General features: G+C 41.5%; 1 protein-coding gene across 4 annotated transcripts in view; it reads left to right on the forward strand.

The window, feature by feature from the left end:
• The first annotated feature begins 4,887 nt into the window (after positions 1 to 4,887).
• The window catches only part of FUBP1 (far upstream element binding protein 1), a 134,343-nt gene continuing 122,057 nt past the window's right edge, over positions 4,888 to 17,173 (forward strand). For 2 of the 4 annotated variants that reach the window (XM_029617456.1, XM_029617457.1), the window contains exons 1-3: positions 4,890 to 5,065; positions 7,145 to 7,235; positions 12,878 to 12,916. In XM_029617456.1, coding sequence (XP_029473316.1) covers positions 4,973 to 5,065; positions 7,145 to 7,235; positions 12,878 to 12,916 — 223 coding nt within the window. In that variant the 5' untranslated portion in view covers positions 4,890 to 4,972. Of the gene's footprint in view, positions 5,066 to 7,144; positions 7,236 to 12,877; positions 12,917 to 17,173 lie in introns of all 4 variants that reach the window. The other 2 variants (XM_029617458.1, XM_029617459.1) reach the window with 2 other exon arrangements.

Here is a 17,173-nt window from a genome sequence, read left to right on the forward strand (position 1 = left end):
AGTCCCTCATGAGAGGCTTCTAAGAAAACTAAAAAGTCATGGGATAGGAGGCGATGTCCTTTCATGGATTACAAATTGGTTAAAAGACAGGAAACAGAGAGTAGGATTAAATGGTCAATTTTCTCAGTGGAAAAGGATAAACAGTGGAGTGCCTCAGGAATCTGTACTTGGACCTGTGCTTTTCAATATATATATAAATGATCTGGAAAGGAATACGACGAGCGAGGTTATCAAATTTGCGGCTGATACAAAATTATTCAGAGTAGTTAAATCACAAGAGGATTGTGATACATTACAGGAGGGACCTTGCAAGACGGGAAGATTGGGCATCCAAATGGCAGATGAAATTTAATGTGGACAAGTGCAAGGTGTTGCATATAGGGAAAAATAACCCTTGCAGTAGTTACACGATGTTAGGTTCCATATTAGGAGCTATCTCCCAAGAAAAAGATCTAGGCATCATAGTGGATAATACTTTAAAATTGTCGGCTCAGTGTGCTGCAGCAGTCAAAAAAGCAAACAGAATGTTAGGAATTATTAGGGAGGGAATGGTTAATAAAATGGAAAATGTCATAATGCCTCTATATCACTCCATGGTGAGACCACACCTTGAATACTGTGTACAATTTGGGTCACCGCATCTCAAAAAAGATATAGTTGCGATGGAGAAGGTACAGAGAAGGGCAATCAAAATGATAAAGGGGATGCAACAACTCCCCTATGAGGAAAGGCTGAAGAGGTTAGGGTTGTTCAGCTTGGAGAAGAGACGGCTGAGGGGGGATATGATAGAGTTCTTTAAGATCATGAGAGGTCTTGAACGAGTAGATGTGAATCGGTTATTTACACTTTCAAATAATATAAGGACTAGGGGGCATTCCATGAAGTTAGCAAGTAGCACATTTAAGACTAATCGGAGAAAATTCTTTTTCACTCAATGCACAATAAAGCTCTGGAATTTGTTGCCAGAGGATGTGGTTAGTGCAGTTAGTGTAGCTGGGTTCAAAAAAGGTTTGGATAAGTTCTTGGAGGAGAAGTCCATTAACTGCTATTAATCAAGTTTACTTAAGGAATAGCCACTGCTATTAATTGCATCAGAAGCATGGGATCTTCTTAGTGTTTGGTCAATTGCCAGGTTCTTGTGGCCTGGTTTGGCCTCTGTTGGAAACAGGATGCTGGGCTTGATGGACCCTTGGTCTGACCCAGCATGGCAATTTCTTATGTTCTTATGTTCTTAATAGGAAACAGACAAAAATAGTGAGAGAATATTAATCAAAGGACAATACAGAACAAAAAAGAACACCTCCCTTATACATCCTCCTTGTTATAAGCCAGTGTTCATAGAAACCTGGAAGACTTTACGAGCTCGAGGGTTCTGAAAAGACGAGCTCTCTGGTCCTTTCGGCTCATCCAACTAAATTAAGCAAATGCTATGTCTTATATATCCCGCTGCAAGTTAGGTGTTTCAAAGGAATATCAGTAGCAGTCTTTTGATCTCCCATTTGGTAAAAGACACCAAATGTTTTAACTCATTATCAGCTCATTGGTATCAGTACTAGTCTTTAGCATTTGATCTTCCCAGGTGTAAAGAGACTCCAGATGTCATAGCCTTTGATCTTCCCAGGGACACCAAATGTTATTTTGACATTCTATCAGCTCATTGGTACTAGGAAGTCTCAGGAATGAAAGGAACAAATGGTGATAGTGTCCTGCCTTTGTACTTAAATTATATGCAATATATTTTATTTTATTTATTTATTTATTTATATTCCGCTTTTCACACTTTTTTTCAGCGCTTCAAAGTGGATTACATTCAGGTACTGTAGGTATTTCCCTATCCACAGAGGGCTTACAATCTATTGATTCATACTCATCAATCACTGGAGTCTGTTCTGATCTGTAGCTCTCTATTCGCGGTACAAAGTCTTCCGGGGATCTAGCTAAGCTTGCCTAAAATTATCCTTTCACAAATACCAAACAAAGCAGGAAAAACAGACAAATGTAGTTTTGATAGAACTGGAATAACTCATAGATTATGACATCAGATCAAGACCATAAGATCCATCTAGTCTGCCCAGTTTAAAAACATAAGAAATTGCCATGCTGGGTCAGACCAAGGGTCCATCAAGTCCAGCATCCTGTTTCCAACAGAGGCCAAATCAGGCTACAAGAACCTGGCAAGAACCCAAACACTAAGAAGATCCAATGCTATTGATGCCAGTAATAGCAGAGGCCATTCCCCACGTCAACTTGATTAATAGAAGTTATTGGACTTCTCCTCCAAAAACTTATCCAAACCTTTTTTAAACCTAGCTACACTAACTTCTCTTCATTTCTAGTGCAACGCCAGAGATGGACCACAGCTGATTTCTGTCTTTTCTCTTTCACTTGTTGGAAGTTGCTTTCGTGAAGTCCATGATCATTTTTGTCTCCACAAAATGGGAAAAACTCTTTAGATCTTTAATCTGATTCCAAAATATGTCTATGTAGTGCCCCCCTGAGTCAGCCACTAGATGACCCTAGTTCCCTGTTTAGAATATACAACTCTGTGAGCCTACCACCCTTTTCAGCCCCTCCCAACCTGGGAATGGTTGCCTAATCCTATTCAGTGAAACCATTTTAATGTTCGGTGTGGTTATTTTTAGTTAGTCTCATAGCAGTGAGGATGCAGTTTTCTAACTACCTGGTGAGGCCTCTCAGCCTCATCATGAACTTTATTTTTTTTAAGAAGTTCCTCTCTGTGCACACCCTATCAGAGTGCTGTCTCCTAATTATTTGCAATGAGGTAGATTTTTGCCAGATCCCATTTCAGGATTCCCATGAAGGGGCTGAAGACTCGTGAGACTCATTCTAATCCTTAGGTGAGGCAAGCACCAGTGACAGTACCCACAGCATGAGATTTTTGATGGCCAAGATTTATCCTGATTTTTCAGAAGGGATGGCTACTTAAACCTAAAAACGATCTGTTAACCTAATCTCATATATGTTCAATTCGCTTGTTGTTAGAAATTGTTCTTTTAAAATGTTATGGTTGATCAATTAATAAGTCTCTCATTCAATTGTATAATTACTGCAATATACTGTTCCAATGTTAACGCAATGTAATAAGTTGTTTTCATGTAAACCGGAGTGAAGGCAGATTGCTATACGTCGGTATATAAAAGATTTGAAATAAATAAATAAATAAATAAACCTTGCAGCCTTTGGAGAAAGCCCCCCCCCCCCCCCTGCCCGGGCACAAAGGTCAAGGGCTGAAGACCTGTGAGCTCTAATCTTTCTCTAGATAGGGCAAGCACCAGTGACAGTGAAGCAGCAGTCACCAAGATATTTTTACAGAAAGTGAGTATTCATATACTGTTTGTGAAGAGGTTATTTGACCCATCCCTCCCTACAAGGGTTCCAGGGCTGGGATAGCCTGGTTCCTGATTCCTAAGACTTTTCCTTCAAAAGAAGTCACTGCTACCAAGACTAAGGAGAAGGCTCAAGATCTATGGAGTTTCCCCACTGGATCTCCACCCTATGGGACCAGGGCAGGCTGGGTGACTCAATAAACTGGACTCAAGTAGGACTTTTTATGTTTGAGGGGACCCCTCCAATAAGATTCCCATTTGGTCCACTGAGAGAGCTTTATGCATTTTAAAATCATCATGGGACACTTTACCCAAATACCTGAGATAAAGGACACCTACTCTGTAAATCAGTCAGCTATAATTTCACCTTTTATGAAAAACTGAACTTTAATTTAATTGTAAAAGAATCAGTAAACATTTAACACTCAGAGCCTTGTCCTGCCTGGTTTATCCCAGCATCTAACACCGCACAGGGAGAAGCATTCCATTGCCTGGGCCATAAGTCAAGTATGGGAAGAGTACTGGCTGGTGCATGCCCCAAAGACTAAAAATAAGTTTGTGTGCCCTTGGGTCTTAAACCTCCCAACTAACAGTTACACCTATTTCTTCCATGAAAACAGTTTGTACACAATAAAGCCTCCTAGCATATTACATGGGTTATTTACCCATATAATTACATGTTATTTACACTTTTCAAACAGTACAAAGAGGAGACATTCCATGAAATTATTAGCAAATATAAAATAAATTGGAGAAAGTACTTTTTCTTCATTCTATGCACAAACTGTGGAATTTGTTGCCAGATGTGGTCAAGGATTCTAGCATAGCTGGATTTAAAAGGAGTTTGGACACATTACTGAAGGAAAAGTCCATAAACCTGTATTAGCTTGGCAGAGTAGGGAAAACTGCTACTTATCCCTTGGAGTGAGCAATAAGGGATGGATCTACTCTTTAGATCGATAGGGCACTTGTGACCTGGATTGGTTAATGTCAGAGACAGGATGACCCCTTAGCCAGGTGGGTTTCCTGGCTGGGGGGGGGTCATCCGGGACAGGTTTAGGAACCACTGCACTAAAGGATCTCTTCTATTTTGAGTCTATGGGAAAATGTTTAGTATATGAGACCCAAAAAGAGCTTAATAATTCTTCTGGCAAATTTAGCATATCCCATATTTTTGTATTGGTCCCAGGTTAGATGCTTTGGCAATTATGGTATCTTTTTGTAGAACAAACAAAATAAAATTTTCTCACACAACGGATTAAAGACCTAAAATCTCTGAACGCTAACATAGAATTACATCTATACAAACTTTAGTGGGGGAGGGAGAGAGAGAGAGAGGAGGGATTCAGGAAAGCGCATCGTAAACTTCTAAACCTTTAATCCTTTCAGCAACGTAGTTTCCGTTTGGGCCTTTCCCTGCTGACGTCATCTACATGTCACAGCAGCCCTACGCAAATACCTAGAATAATTCTACGGACCACGGACCCACATCGCGTTTCCCTCAGAAAGCCTCGCGAGAAGCAATCTTAGCACGATGCGCCGTAAGAAAGTGAACGTCCCCGACGGCCGCCATTTTCTTTCTTTCTTGGGAGACGGCGAAAGGAGAGAGAAGCGGCGTAGCAGAGATGGCAGACTATTCTACGGTTCCACCGCCTAATGCTGGTGCGCCTGGTGGAGTGAATGACGCTTTCAAGGACGCTCTGCAGCGAGCCAGACAGGTATGTGTCGTGAGCCACGGATTCGCTCCCATTTTTTATTGCGGTAACTTTGCCCCGCACGCGAGGCCTGGCCTGTGAGGGAACGCGTGCCCTCATTCCTCCCGGGCAAGGCCGAGGCCTCTGTGGTGGGATCTCACGTGCAACCGAGGCTTTGTGAGCGGAAGGAGGAGAGGTTAGAAGAGGGCTTTACGTATTTAAGGTTGTGCTTCTGAATTATGAGTGGAACTGGTCGGTACCCTGAATAAATTTGCAGTACAGCGTGAGGAATCTCGGTGGCGGGAATGTGAGTCCACATCTGGGAGCGAGGCCGCCGCCTCTTTTGGATATTTTTCTTTCCACATGAGGAGAGGCGCACCTAGAAATCTACGCGTGGAGGCGTATTTGTTATCCTTCAGCCCCTGTGGTGTTTTATTTTACATACCATGTACCTTTTCTTTTCCTTTCATTCTGCGGTTCTGTATTGCGTCGCAGATTATCTGGCTGGGTCATACCAAGCTGCTCCTCTTCCATCGTTATTTCCCAATGGACGGTTTCTGAGCCTAAGGGAGGAGAGTATCATGCAGTAATTGGGGTGGGGAGGGACAAGGTCTTGCATATATCGTCCTTCATGGCTCGCCCACTGTAAAGGGGCTCCATCTGCCCATGTGCACCCTCAGAGCTACCTTTGCGAGGAGAGTGTAGGTTTCAGACGTGGGTGGTTTATGGTTGAATGGAACACTAATTCGGGAAGGCTCCGACATGGAAAAGATTGCTTAAAACCAGCAAACTGATTGAGATTGTGGCCTATGGAAGAGGCGAGTGGTGAGAATGTGACTTAGTATCCCATTGAAGCACATCAAAGAAAGTCACGTTTTAAAGCGATAGTGGTAAAAAGAAAAAAAAATAGAACACGACTTATTAACCGAATCAAAAGTAGCGGCAATCTCTAAGGTTTCTATGGTTTGGTACTTGAATAAATCACTAGGACCAGTATGTTTTACAGTTGTACTACAATTCAGAAGATTAGGTTTTATATTCTTGAGAATGCAATTCAATAATTAATGAAATTCTTTTGCAAAATTCTGTCTGTGTAACTATTAAAATAACTGGGAGATTTTTATCCCTGGAGTTGTTTCTTGTGCTGAAAAATAAGTATCTATATGGATTGTTTCGGAAGTTGTTTGGCTCCATCCTACCAATTATTTGCATTCTACTAAATCTCTCATATATTTTAGGGGATAATTTTCAAAAGTAGTTATGCGTGTAAATATAACTACTATTATAGCGATTTTCAGAAGCGATTTTACTCGAGTAAAGTGCATATGCTCTAGTAAATGCTTTTTAAAATCAGGCTCTTATTGTTTTTCAATAGGGTGCAGCTAATGCAATTGCTGCCTTTTTAAGTGTCCTTTCCCTCTCTGTAAATCTAAACTTCAGAACTTTATTTCTGATGGCTGTTTTTACACATCCAATTGTTCTATAAAATTCTTCTTAATCATGGTAGTACAATAAATATATTACATTTATTGGTTTGGAAGAACATGATTTTTTGTTCTGTATACTGTAATTGTAATGTTATAGTTTTTGTTTTTCAAAATGCAAGCTAATAGTTTGATCCATTGTGTATGGTACACAGATATGGGCGGTTGACATATTTGTTAGTTTGTCCATAAACTAATTCTCTTAACACTTCTTTTGATTTAATTTTTGATTAAGTAGTAATGTAAAATGGTTAGCGGACTTAGTAAGTATTAGACATTCAAATGACATTCCTTTTGTGGGTGTGTAACTTCTCTGTATTGTGCTCCAATGCTGATTGAGTGAAAGCCAACTCCAAGAAACATAATTATTCTGAAAGACAATTTCCTTGTCCAGAAGCCATATAAATAAGGCAATTTTTTTTTCTTTTTAGCTGCTTATTGACTAAGATAAATACACAAAATAACTGGGATGTTTTGTAGCTGGGAACATGCAGGGTCATTTTTAAAGAACTGCTAGATTATTTACTTTCAAATATAATGTTAAATATGACCTCAAATGTTTTATTTGTACACATTTATTGTATTGATGCACCCTGCTAATATTATTTCCTTTTAATAGATTGCAGCAAAAATTGGAGGGGATTCTGGAGGAACACTGAATTCCAATGATTACGGTTATGGTGGACAAAAAAGACCTCTTGATGATGGAGGTAGGCAGTAACTTACAAAGAGTTATCCAAGATATTATTTAGTCCTCAGACACAGGGGGGAAATACATTTTGTGGATGCCTTCTGTCATGATCCTCTTCTAAAGTTTTAAGACATGGAATGTGAACAGTGGCTAAAGCTTTGATGGAGCAAATTTGACAAAAAGTTGGAGTTGAGACTTGTTAGGAAATATGTATGTTGTACAAAAGACTGATAGTTTAGTATCAGAGTGTTTAATATTCAGGTTGGCACTATTTTTTATATTTGTGTAGGATAGGTTTGGTAACTTTCTACATACTAATTTACCTATTGTGATGTGAGAAACTGAAAAAAAAAATGTTTCCAACTTCTAGTTTTCTTTGCTAAAAGCTTTGTTAAGCCAGTTAGCTCAATGCAGTTTGGTTAAAAATCTGTTTAGGGTTAACTCAATAGTTTTTGTTATGTATTAAAAATTAGTTATGCTTGTATTTATATACAGATTCTTAAGCATGGGTATTCTGTTTAGATCTGAAGATTAGATGCATAATGTAATTGATTATTCCAGTTTCTTTACAGGAGGAGTGTAAAAGTTTGATATTCTGCAATATTTTTTATTTCCACTCATTTCTACTATTTATTAAATGTTGAAGTTTACCTCTGTTCTGATTTTATAAATTTGTGTGAACTTAATGGAGTTCAATGCTATCTAGTCTATTATATACATACATTTCTTAGCCAGTATGTAGAGTGGAGTTTGAACACGTGGAAATTTTTTTCCCCCTGTTAGCTTTCCTGTATGAATTGCAGTTTTTCCCAAATTTTGTAAGGACAGTGATTTGGTCAACTTGGGAGTACTTATTTGTGCTTTTATTGTGTGATGGGTTATGCTAATTAAAACAAGCTAATAATACTTCAGATGTATGTAATCTTTTTGTTTTGGTAACACTCATTTTTAAAGGCAGAAATTTGTATTTGTTGCTCATGTTCAATATGTAAACATGAAATTAGTGGAATCATGAAAAGGATGGCACAATATTTCATTTTTGGGTTACATGTTAACGTTTTACATATTTCTGATTAGTTATACCGTGCCAAATTTGTGTAGAAGAAAACATCTAAACTATGCATTACTTTCCTTCATTTGTTAATTTAGTATTTGAATGTAGTGATTGTTGCATTTCTGCTTTTACTGAAATTCTGTGCTGTAAAACGTTTGGTACTGCAATATTTTCATCCTTATAAGGTTTAAATTGTATATGCACAGATTTAATTTTTTTTTTTTGGGGGGGGGGGGGGGTCGGGGGTTGAAGCATCTTTGGCCTTCACACTCATTTTGTTTGAAATATAGTTGTACTAGCCATTAAGCCCGTAACAACGGGCTACATTACCTTTTTTTTTCGGTCCATTTCCTTACCCCTCATTCTCTCCCCCCTCACTCCGCACTCCCCCTCTCAGCTCATTCACAACCCCTTCGGATGGCGCAGACAGAAGATCTCCGGGGGAGGTCCCTCCCTCTCGCGCTCCGCCGCTACTGCTCTTCCCCGCGAAAGAGGTCCCTCCCTCCCTCGCACGCGCCGCCGCTACTGCTCCTCGCCGCGCCAGAGGTCTGTCCCTCATTCCCTCATGCGCGCCGCCTCTACTGCTACTGCTCCTCGCCGTGCCAGAGGTCCATCCCTCCCTCCCTCGTGCCGCTGCCGCTACTCCTCGCCGCACCATTTTTGTTACAGGCAAGCTCTGACCGACATGCTGCCCGCGAATGCGCGGTAGAGTTGCTCTCTACTGCGCATTTGCGGCACGTCGGTCAAGCTTCATTTATCTAGTAGATTTAGTTGTATTGTGCTTTATTTTACATTGTGTGTTTGATAAGTTACACTGGCAATCTTCACTAAAACTGATCTTTCAAATTTTTTTATAGAATTTTTTTTTTTCTAATTTCTGCAGATAGAAGAAATACTTTTTTCTCTTCATGCATGTAAACAGGCTGGTAATCGGTGGCTTAAAACTGTGCTGAAATCCAGCCCACAGTTTAATGCACAGATTAAAATGTTTTTAACTCTCGATGCCGTAAACTAATACTATGCTAATGGCATCCCAAGTTTGTGCCCCCCCCCTTTTTTTTTTTTTTTTTTTTTAAAACAGCCAAATGTGCATTTAGCACAGGCTGAACACACATTTTAAAACTGTATGATGAGTACAGAGGGGGGGACGAGTTGGAGAAAGCTCTGACCTGCCCAGTGTTTGGCTGGGAGGGTAGGAGGAGTCCCTGAGAGAAGAATGAAAGAAAACCACATGGTGCTAAATGCTAGAGATGGCATTTTGGGGGCTGGTGCTGTGGAGGATATTGCAAGGCAGTTAGGTGAAAAGAAACACAAAAATCCCAAAACATAGCAACCAGTGGTTGCTGTTTGTTCACTCTTGCCATTCCCAACACACCTGCTGGAAACTTTACTCCACCCCTGACCAGGAGTAAACTTTGCAGTGCTAAGAAAATGCAGACTACCTTTCTACATTGAGAGGCCATACTTAATGCTCTCATTAGCATGGATTTCCCATGGGAGTGTTCTAAATTGACTACAGATTTTCTTTGCTTAAAACTCCTTACCACCTCTGCAGCAAGTCTTGGGCACAGAAAGAGCATTCAAAAGCAGGTAAAATTGCTTTTGGCTGAATGCAATTTTCTGCATCTGTCTATTTGGTATATTTCATTTGTCCAGAAGATGGACGTTAGACTGGAATGTTTTCAACCAAAGGGGCATATATTCATTTAATTGCAAGTTGTTAGAAATCACAAACACTTGGAAGCCATTGGTTAGTTTCATTTGTTGCCATAAAATGTTAAGAGGACAAAAAACAGCCGATCCCAGGAGCTTCTGAGCTCATTTGAGAGAGCATTCCTGCTTCAGTGTTTGTTGAATCTGATGCCATTAGTGAGGTGACTACTGATACAGGAAGATAGCCACTGCTATTTTAGCATCAGTAGCTTGGGATAGACTTAGTTTTTGGGTATTTGTAGCCTGGATTGGCCACTGGAAACAGGATGCTGGACTTGATGGACCTGTGGTCTGATCCAGTATGGCATGTTCTTAAGGTGATGCCACCGCTTAAGGAAGCTGACCAATGGCTTGATCATTGTAGTTGCTGAGCACTGGCAGTTTGGAGCGACTGGTTGAGGAACAAACTGAACCGGTAAACGGGGAAGTGGAGAGTTCATCTGCTTCTTTGCTAAACATTAGGACATCAGCTCTTGATCTTCACTGATGTTGGAGGGTGAAGGAGAAAGTTTGAGTGAGATTTTGTATCCCTGAAGCATAGTTTTGCGCTCTCTTTCCTGTTGCAAGCTCCTAGTGTTTACTTACAAGATATATATGGTCAATGGTTATTAGGATTGAAAATTCCCAGACTGGAAAGTGAAAGAACTGTCTCTATGCTCTTAGGGAGTGTCCCTTAAATTGAAGGACCATGATGAAAAGATTTCTTTAGACTTTTTCTTTCAACTCATCAGTGTGAGAGAAATTTCTTCAATGCAAAATTTATAGACTTTGGTGGTAAAGGATAACTAACTTACAGGCCGATACAGTACAGTGCGCTCTGACGGAGTGCACTGTTAACCTGCCCTTGGACGCATGTTTTCCCTTACCCCTTATTCAGTAAGGGGAGGAAAACGCGCGTCCAACCCACAGCACCTAATAGCGCCCTCAACATGCAAATGCATGTTGATGGCCCTATTAGGTATGCCCGCGCGATACAGTAAGTAAAATGTGCAGCCAAGCCGCACATTTTACTTTAAGAAATTAGCGCCTTCCCAAAGGTAGGCGCTAGTTTCTGCCGGCACGGGGAAAGTGCACAGAAAAGCAGTAAAAACTGCTTTTCTGTGCACCCTCCGACTTAATATCATGGCGATATTAAGTCGGAGGTCCCGAAGTATAAAAAAAGTTAAAAAAAAAAGAAATTTAAAATGGGCCGGCGGCTGTGGGGCCGAAAACCGTACGCTCAATTTTGCCGGCGTCCAGTTTCCGAGCTCGTCCCTAGCACCTCCGTTTGACCCGCCGCTCTGGGTCAAACGGAGGTGCTAGGGACGAGCTAGTGTCCCTAGCACCTCCTTTTGCCCGTTTCTACAGCACCACCTAATTTGCATACTGAATCGTGCACACCGGGAGAGCGGGTGTTCGTCCGCTCTCCCGCGGACTTTACTGAATCGACCTGTTAGATATATAGTGGAAATGCTGGAAAATAATACTAGAAGATGTTATCTTAGATTTTATTAATTTTCCCAGACTTTTATCTACTTCACTAAGAGACATGTTTCATAAATATTTGACTGAGGTTCTTACATTTTCTGCTGAATCATTACTACTGAGAATTCACTCTCTTTGAATCCCCAATTTACAGAGGGCTGAAGGTGGTGATGATAGATCTCCATAGTCTTCAGATGAAGGACTTAATGTGATGCAGATTTTGGAACAGTCTTATCATGAAGAAAGTAGTAGAACAACATTGGTGTCTTTTATCTTGGAGCCCAATAGACATTGGACTCTTGGAGCTTTCTTTAAGAATAAAGATGTTCTCTGTCTTGGGGAAAAGATTAGGGTTTATCCATATCTTTGTAAGGTCGCTCAGAGGAAAGTTTTTGGTTTTGCAGAATAGGGGTATAGCCCTTCGTGTGGATTTTTTCCTCAAATTTCCTGTGAAATTTATAATTAAATATCACGGGTTTCGCTTTAATGGTCCAGTTAGAGAAGTTCTTGGAGGGTAGATCTGGTTAGCTGAAGAGTTTTTTTGAGAGTGATGTTAGTTTTTGATTTGTTGGATAATATCTATGGTTAAACTGGTATCTACTTACTAACATATCAATTAGCCATCAAGTTTTGTAGGCCCCTTACTCAGTCAGTGTTCAACAGCAGCTCTAATATGGTATGGGGTCATTTTGCTTTATTTAATTATCTTTTGTTCATTTTTTATATATTTTTTTCATATTTATAAAACCAATCTCCAAAGTATGCTGACGATAAGCAGTTTGGAAGGAGTCATTCCCCTGAGGCAGGACCTTTTTGGTCCGAAACACGATCGTGTCGGGACTGGGACGCAAAATGCGATGAGTATTACTGTTGGAGTCTGTCTGTGACTGTGACTTGCTATTACAGCTTCAGAACATAGTATGTTAGTTGCCAAGGGTGCGTGTTAGCCTGGAATTCGTCAGCATACTTTGGAGATTGGTTTTATAAATATGAACAAAAGATAATTAAATAAAGCAAAGTGACCCCATACCATATTAGAGCTGCTGTTGAACACTGACTGAGTAAGGGGCCTACAAAACTTGATGGCTAATTGATATGTTAGTAAGTAGATATCAGTTTAACCAAAGTTTTTGATTTGTTGGATACAAATAAGGTTACTGGAATACACCTTTGTGTGGCTGTGGGTGTTATATGTGATTGATATCTAGCTATTATCCACCATCAGTTTTAGTTTTTTTTCCCTCTAGATGTTTTTCTCTTATTCCCCCCCCCCCCCCCCCCCCCCCAGAAGACTTAATATGCACTCTGTGATTTAAGGGTATTTTATTTTTTGCTTTTTTACATTCACATGTATTTTTCCTATTTTAAGCTTAATTTGACTTAATATTTGGAAAATTGCAATAAATAAAATATTAAAACATTCTTTTCAGATCAACCAGAGCCTAAAAAAGTTGCTCCTCCAAATGACTGTAAGTATTTTTGCCAGTTACTATGAATAATACCTAAGCTTGCTAAGCTTTCAGGATTAATTGATGCATTCTTCTGCCATACAATTCAAAGTTGCTCTACTTTTTTATAGATTAAGAAATCTACAAGTTTCCATAATGCCACTTGTTTGTCATGTTTACTAGCATCTTGTTTCAGAAACTTTCATAACTTGCAAAGTTGAGTTCTTTTGGGTTTAGTATTCTAAAATTTTTCAGAGTCTAGGTATTTATAGCTATGAACTGTAGATCATCATTTATTTAAATTAAGTAAAAGTTATTCCCTGTAAATATCCAGATCAGTCCAGAATCCTGGGTTTTGCTTCCTTGCCAGCAGATGGAGACAGAGTTTCACTGTATGTAACCCCGTGTGCCCACCTGCAGGCCCTCAAATTTCTCTGTTTCCAGTAGATGGTGTAAAACCTGCAGTCTGAAGAGAGAAAAAAAATCTGGATCCTCCTAGGGGGTTCTGGTGGGGCCACCCTCCTGGTTTGAGGCAGACGAGTAGGGGGTTGGTGACTCTTCTGATAGCTCAGTCCGGAGGTCCATGGGGTGGACATCTGGTCTGGAACCCTCATCCCCCACGAGACAGCAGAGGAACCTGTTGGCAGTTTTGCACTACAAGCCCAGTGGAGTAGGGAAATATCCATTTTATTTGATTTGCTCTGAGCTGAGTCACTAAAGTTTGGCAAAAAAGTGGTTTGGCTCGTTTTTGATCTGCCACATGGCCTGTGTTCCTTGACCTGGAACTTCTATACCAAAGGAAAGTATTGGTCTCTGGTTCTGGTAGAGGTCTTCTGCCGGTTTTAATTTGCTTATTGCAAAGCTTGTTTAGCAGAACAAGCAGCAGGGGGATGCTGGCTCTTGGCCCCAGTCTCCATGGATTCTCAGCCATTCAAGAGGCCTGAGCCGTTGAGAAGCTCTTCAAGTTTTTGATGATTTTCAGTACTGGATGTTGAACAGATCCAGGCCTAAACTCACTGAAGGTCAAGGCAGGCTTTGCTTAACCTCGTGGTAGGCCACGACAGCAGTTCTTTTCTCATGTGTGTAGGCGTGTGCGCACATTCTTGCCACGTGGCAGTAGTGTGAGCAGGGATTCTGTGTGTATCAGGCCTCAGCCTATATTTGAGCATGTATTTCTGCGAACTAGATTTGAGCGCATATTTATATAGGTACTTGTGCGCATAAGGCCGCGACTTAGACTGGGGCGCTATTTGCGTGGGTACTTGTGTGTAAATGACCACGGCCTATACGAGCATAAATTTGCAAATGTATCTGTCTGCATACGATCACGGCCTAGTCTTGAGCGCGTATTTGTGCATGTCCTGGTGGGGTGTGTGTATACACCTAAGTGGCATTGGTGTGTGAGCAGAAGGCAGGCTAGAGGCAAAGTTCAGGAGAGCTAGGTGCCAGGGGCGAACAGGTTCAAGTGCCTTGCTGTCTTTGAGGCTTGTTGTCTGATAGCAATTAAGTCCTCACTTTCCATTTGTGACAACACTGTTTAGATACTTAAAGCGATTTGACTACTACAGCTTTTGTGCATGTTGGAACATTCCCTCTGCTTATGATGTCTCTGGAGGGGAGTAGAGATGGAGGTGAGGCAACGGTCAGTTCTCTTCCCTTGTTCCCAAGGGCAGAAGCTTCCCTGAGAGAGAGAGGTTGGAATGAGTAAGTTTGGGCCTATGGACTCCGGTATAGCTCCATCCTCCTCCTGGGTACAGTGTTTCCAGGGCCTGCAGAGGTGCCCAGCGAAGACAAAGCAACCTATTATGTAGGAATCGTGTGCTCAGACCTCCCATTTGTCAATCATGGTGAGCAAATGATAATTCTGATGGGGAATTGGTTTTCTCACCTCTAGAAGAGGGAGAAATTGCATATGATTGAGGGCCATTTTGGACTTTGCTCAGATTTTTTCTTTTTTCACAGAGATATCTTGCTGAGTTTGTTGGCTCAGACCCTGAACATGCTCAGCGTGGTCCGAGCCTGTTCGCTCAGTCTCTGAACATGCTTAATGTGGCCAGAAGTCATTTTTAGGTTGTGTCCTGTTCCCCCCCCCCCCCCCCCATCCAATTCAAGAGATACTGTATTTATAGAAGGTAAATGCGGCTCTAAATGTTCCCTGCTTTCGCATGGAGACACTGAGGTCCGATTATAGCGGCGGTGTGCAAGGGATAGTTCTTAGCATCTCTCGCCTTGACAAAAGTGTATCTGCATATTGTGATCAGGTTGGAATACGAGATTTCTGAGGTTCATGGTCCTAAGGGGACATTCTCGGTTTTGAGCCATTCCCTTCAGCTGGCGACAATTCCACCTACCTTCACCAAGGTGGTGGTGATGGTGGGGGCGGCCACATTTCAAACGGAGGGTGGGTTGGTGCATCTGTATCTGGATAACTGGCTTATTCGTGTGAAATCAGAGGACCTCTGACAGTTAACACAAAAGGTACCGATGCGCTTGAAGTCTCTAGGATGGTGATGAATCTAGCAATGAGCCATTTAGTCCTCTTTCAGACTCTGGAATATCTGAGAACTCAGTTCCACACGCTGGCGGAGAAAGCGTTTCTCTTGGTGAGAGATTGCTGAAATTGCAGAGTCAGATTAGGCTGCTTCTAGAGCTTTCGGTGCCCAAGATCTGGGACTATTTATAGGTCCCTGGGTTCTATGACATCGACATTGGAATTAATGCATTGGGCGTTCGCATATACAGCTTCTGCAGTGGGGTTCTTCTCTCCCACTGGAATCTGTTATTAAAAGAGTTTCGTTTCCTCTTCTGTTAGAAGGGGAAGCCAGGGACAGTCTTTTGTAGTGGCTTACTTACACCAATCTCGAGTGTGGTGTGGAATTGGAGGTTCCAAATTGGGTAATAGTCACAACCAATGCAAGCCTCTCCGGATGAAGGGCGGTGTGGCAAGATCAGGTGGTGCAGAGCCAGTAATTGAAACAGGAGGCCTCATGGTCTATCAGTCAGTTAGAGATGAGAGCGGTGCATATTGTGTTGCTTGCCTTCTGTCAAGGCTACACGGCCATCCAGTACAGATCCTATCAGACAATGCAACGACGGTGGCCTACATTAACCATCAAGGTGAAACCAAGAATCAGGCAGTGTCTCACGTTGCCAGAGTGAACAACGTTCAGGTGGATTTTCTCAGTTGGAGAAAGTTAGACCCCCGGGGAATGGGAGCTTTCGGAGGCAGTGATGTCTCATTCACGGAAGATGGGGATAACCTGCCCAAAGAATACCAAGGTGACTCTGTTTTACAGCCGCTGAACAGAACATGATATGGAAGGAATCTGAGCTTTGGTGCTGCCATGGACTCCAGGGATTCTTCTTTGTCTTCCTTCTGTGGTCTCTCATGAACAAGGGATTACGGCAGATAGAGAAACATCTGGGCAATGTGATCCTGGTAGTTCAAGAGTGGCCACAGATCTGAGGTTTGGACATCAGTCGACCTTTTCCACCAGAGCCCAATATTTTTGGGTTAAGCATCTCACTTCTGTCTTGCAGCTTTGCTTTTGAGAGGCGATGACTGAGATGGAGCGAATATTCCAAAGTGTTTATTTCCACCTTATTGCAGGCTAGGTGACATTCTACATCCTTGATGTATGTGTGAATTTGGAGGATCTTCTAGTGCTGGTTAACAGAGTGCAGCCTCGGCCTGTTCAGGCTATGGTGTCACACATTTTGGATTTTCTACAAAAGATTATGGTCAAGGAGCTGGCCTTTAATTCTTTGAGTCCAGGTAACTATACTGGGTTGGCTTTGGGGTAAGGTGCAAAGGTATCCTCTGTCCGTACATCTGGATGTTATACAGTTCGTTTGGAGAACTAAGAACTTGTGTCCTCAGGTGTGGAACACTTGTTTGTCTTGGAATCTGAATCTAGTCTTTAGAGGATTGTGTGAGGCTCTGTTTGAACTACTAAAGAGAACTACAGTTAAGGACTTGACTCTTAAAGTGGATTTCTTGGTGGCTGTTTTTTCAGCCAGGAGAATATCAGAGCTCTAGGCATTGTCGTGGTGAGATCTTTCCTACAGATGTCTGATTCAGGGACATTTTTATGCATGGTGCCTTCGTTTATACCTAAGGTTGTCTCAGAGTTCCATCTTAAATAGTGGAGCTTCCAGCTTTTCCAGATTTGGAATCCTTTATGCCTCACGTGGGTCTCTTAGAGGGGAGACGTGCATTATTGAGGTATCTAAAGGTCACTTATGATTTCCATAGATGGGATCACCTTTCTGTACTGA

This window comes from Rhinatrema bivittatum, chromosome 10 (genome assembly GCF_901001135.1).
Source record: "Rhinatrema bivittatum chromosome 10, aRhiBiv1.1, whole genome shotgun sequence".
Classification (NCBI taxonomy): domain Eukaryota; kingdom Metazoa; phylum Chordata; class Amphibia; order Gymnophiona; family Rhinatrematidae; genus Rhinatrema; species Rhinatrema bivittatum.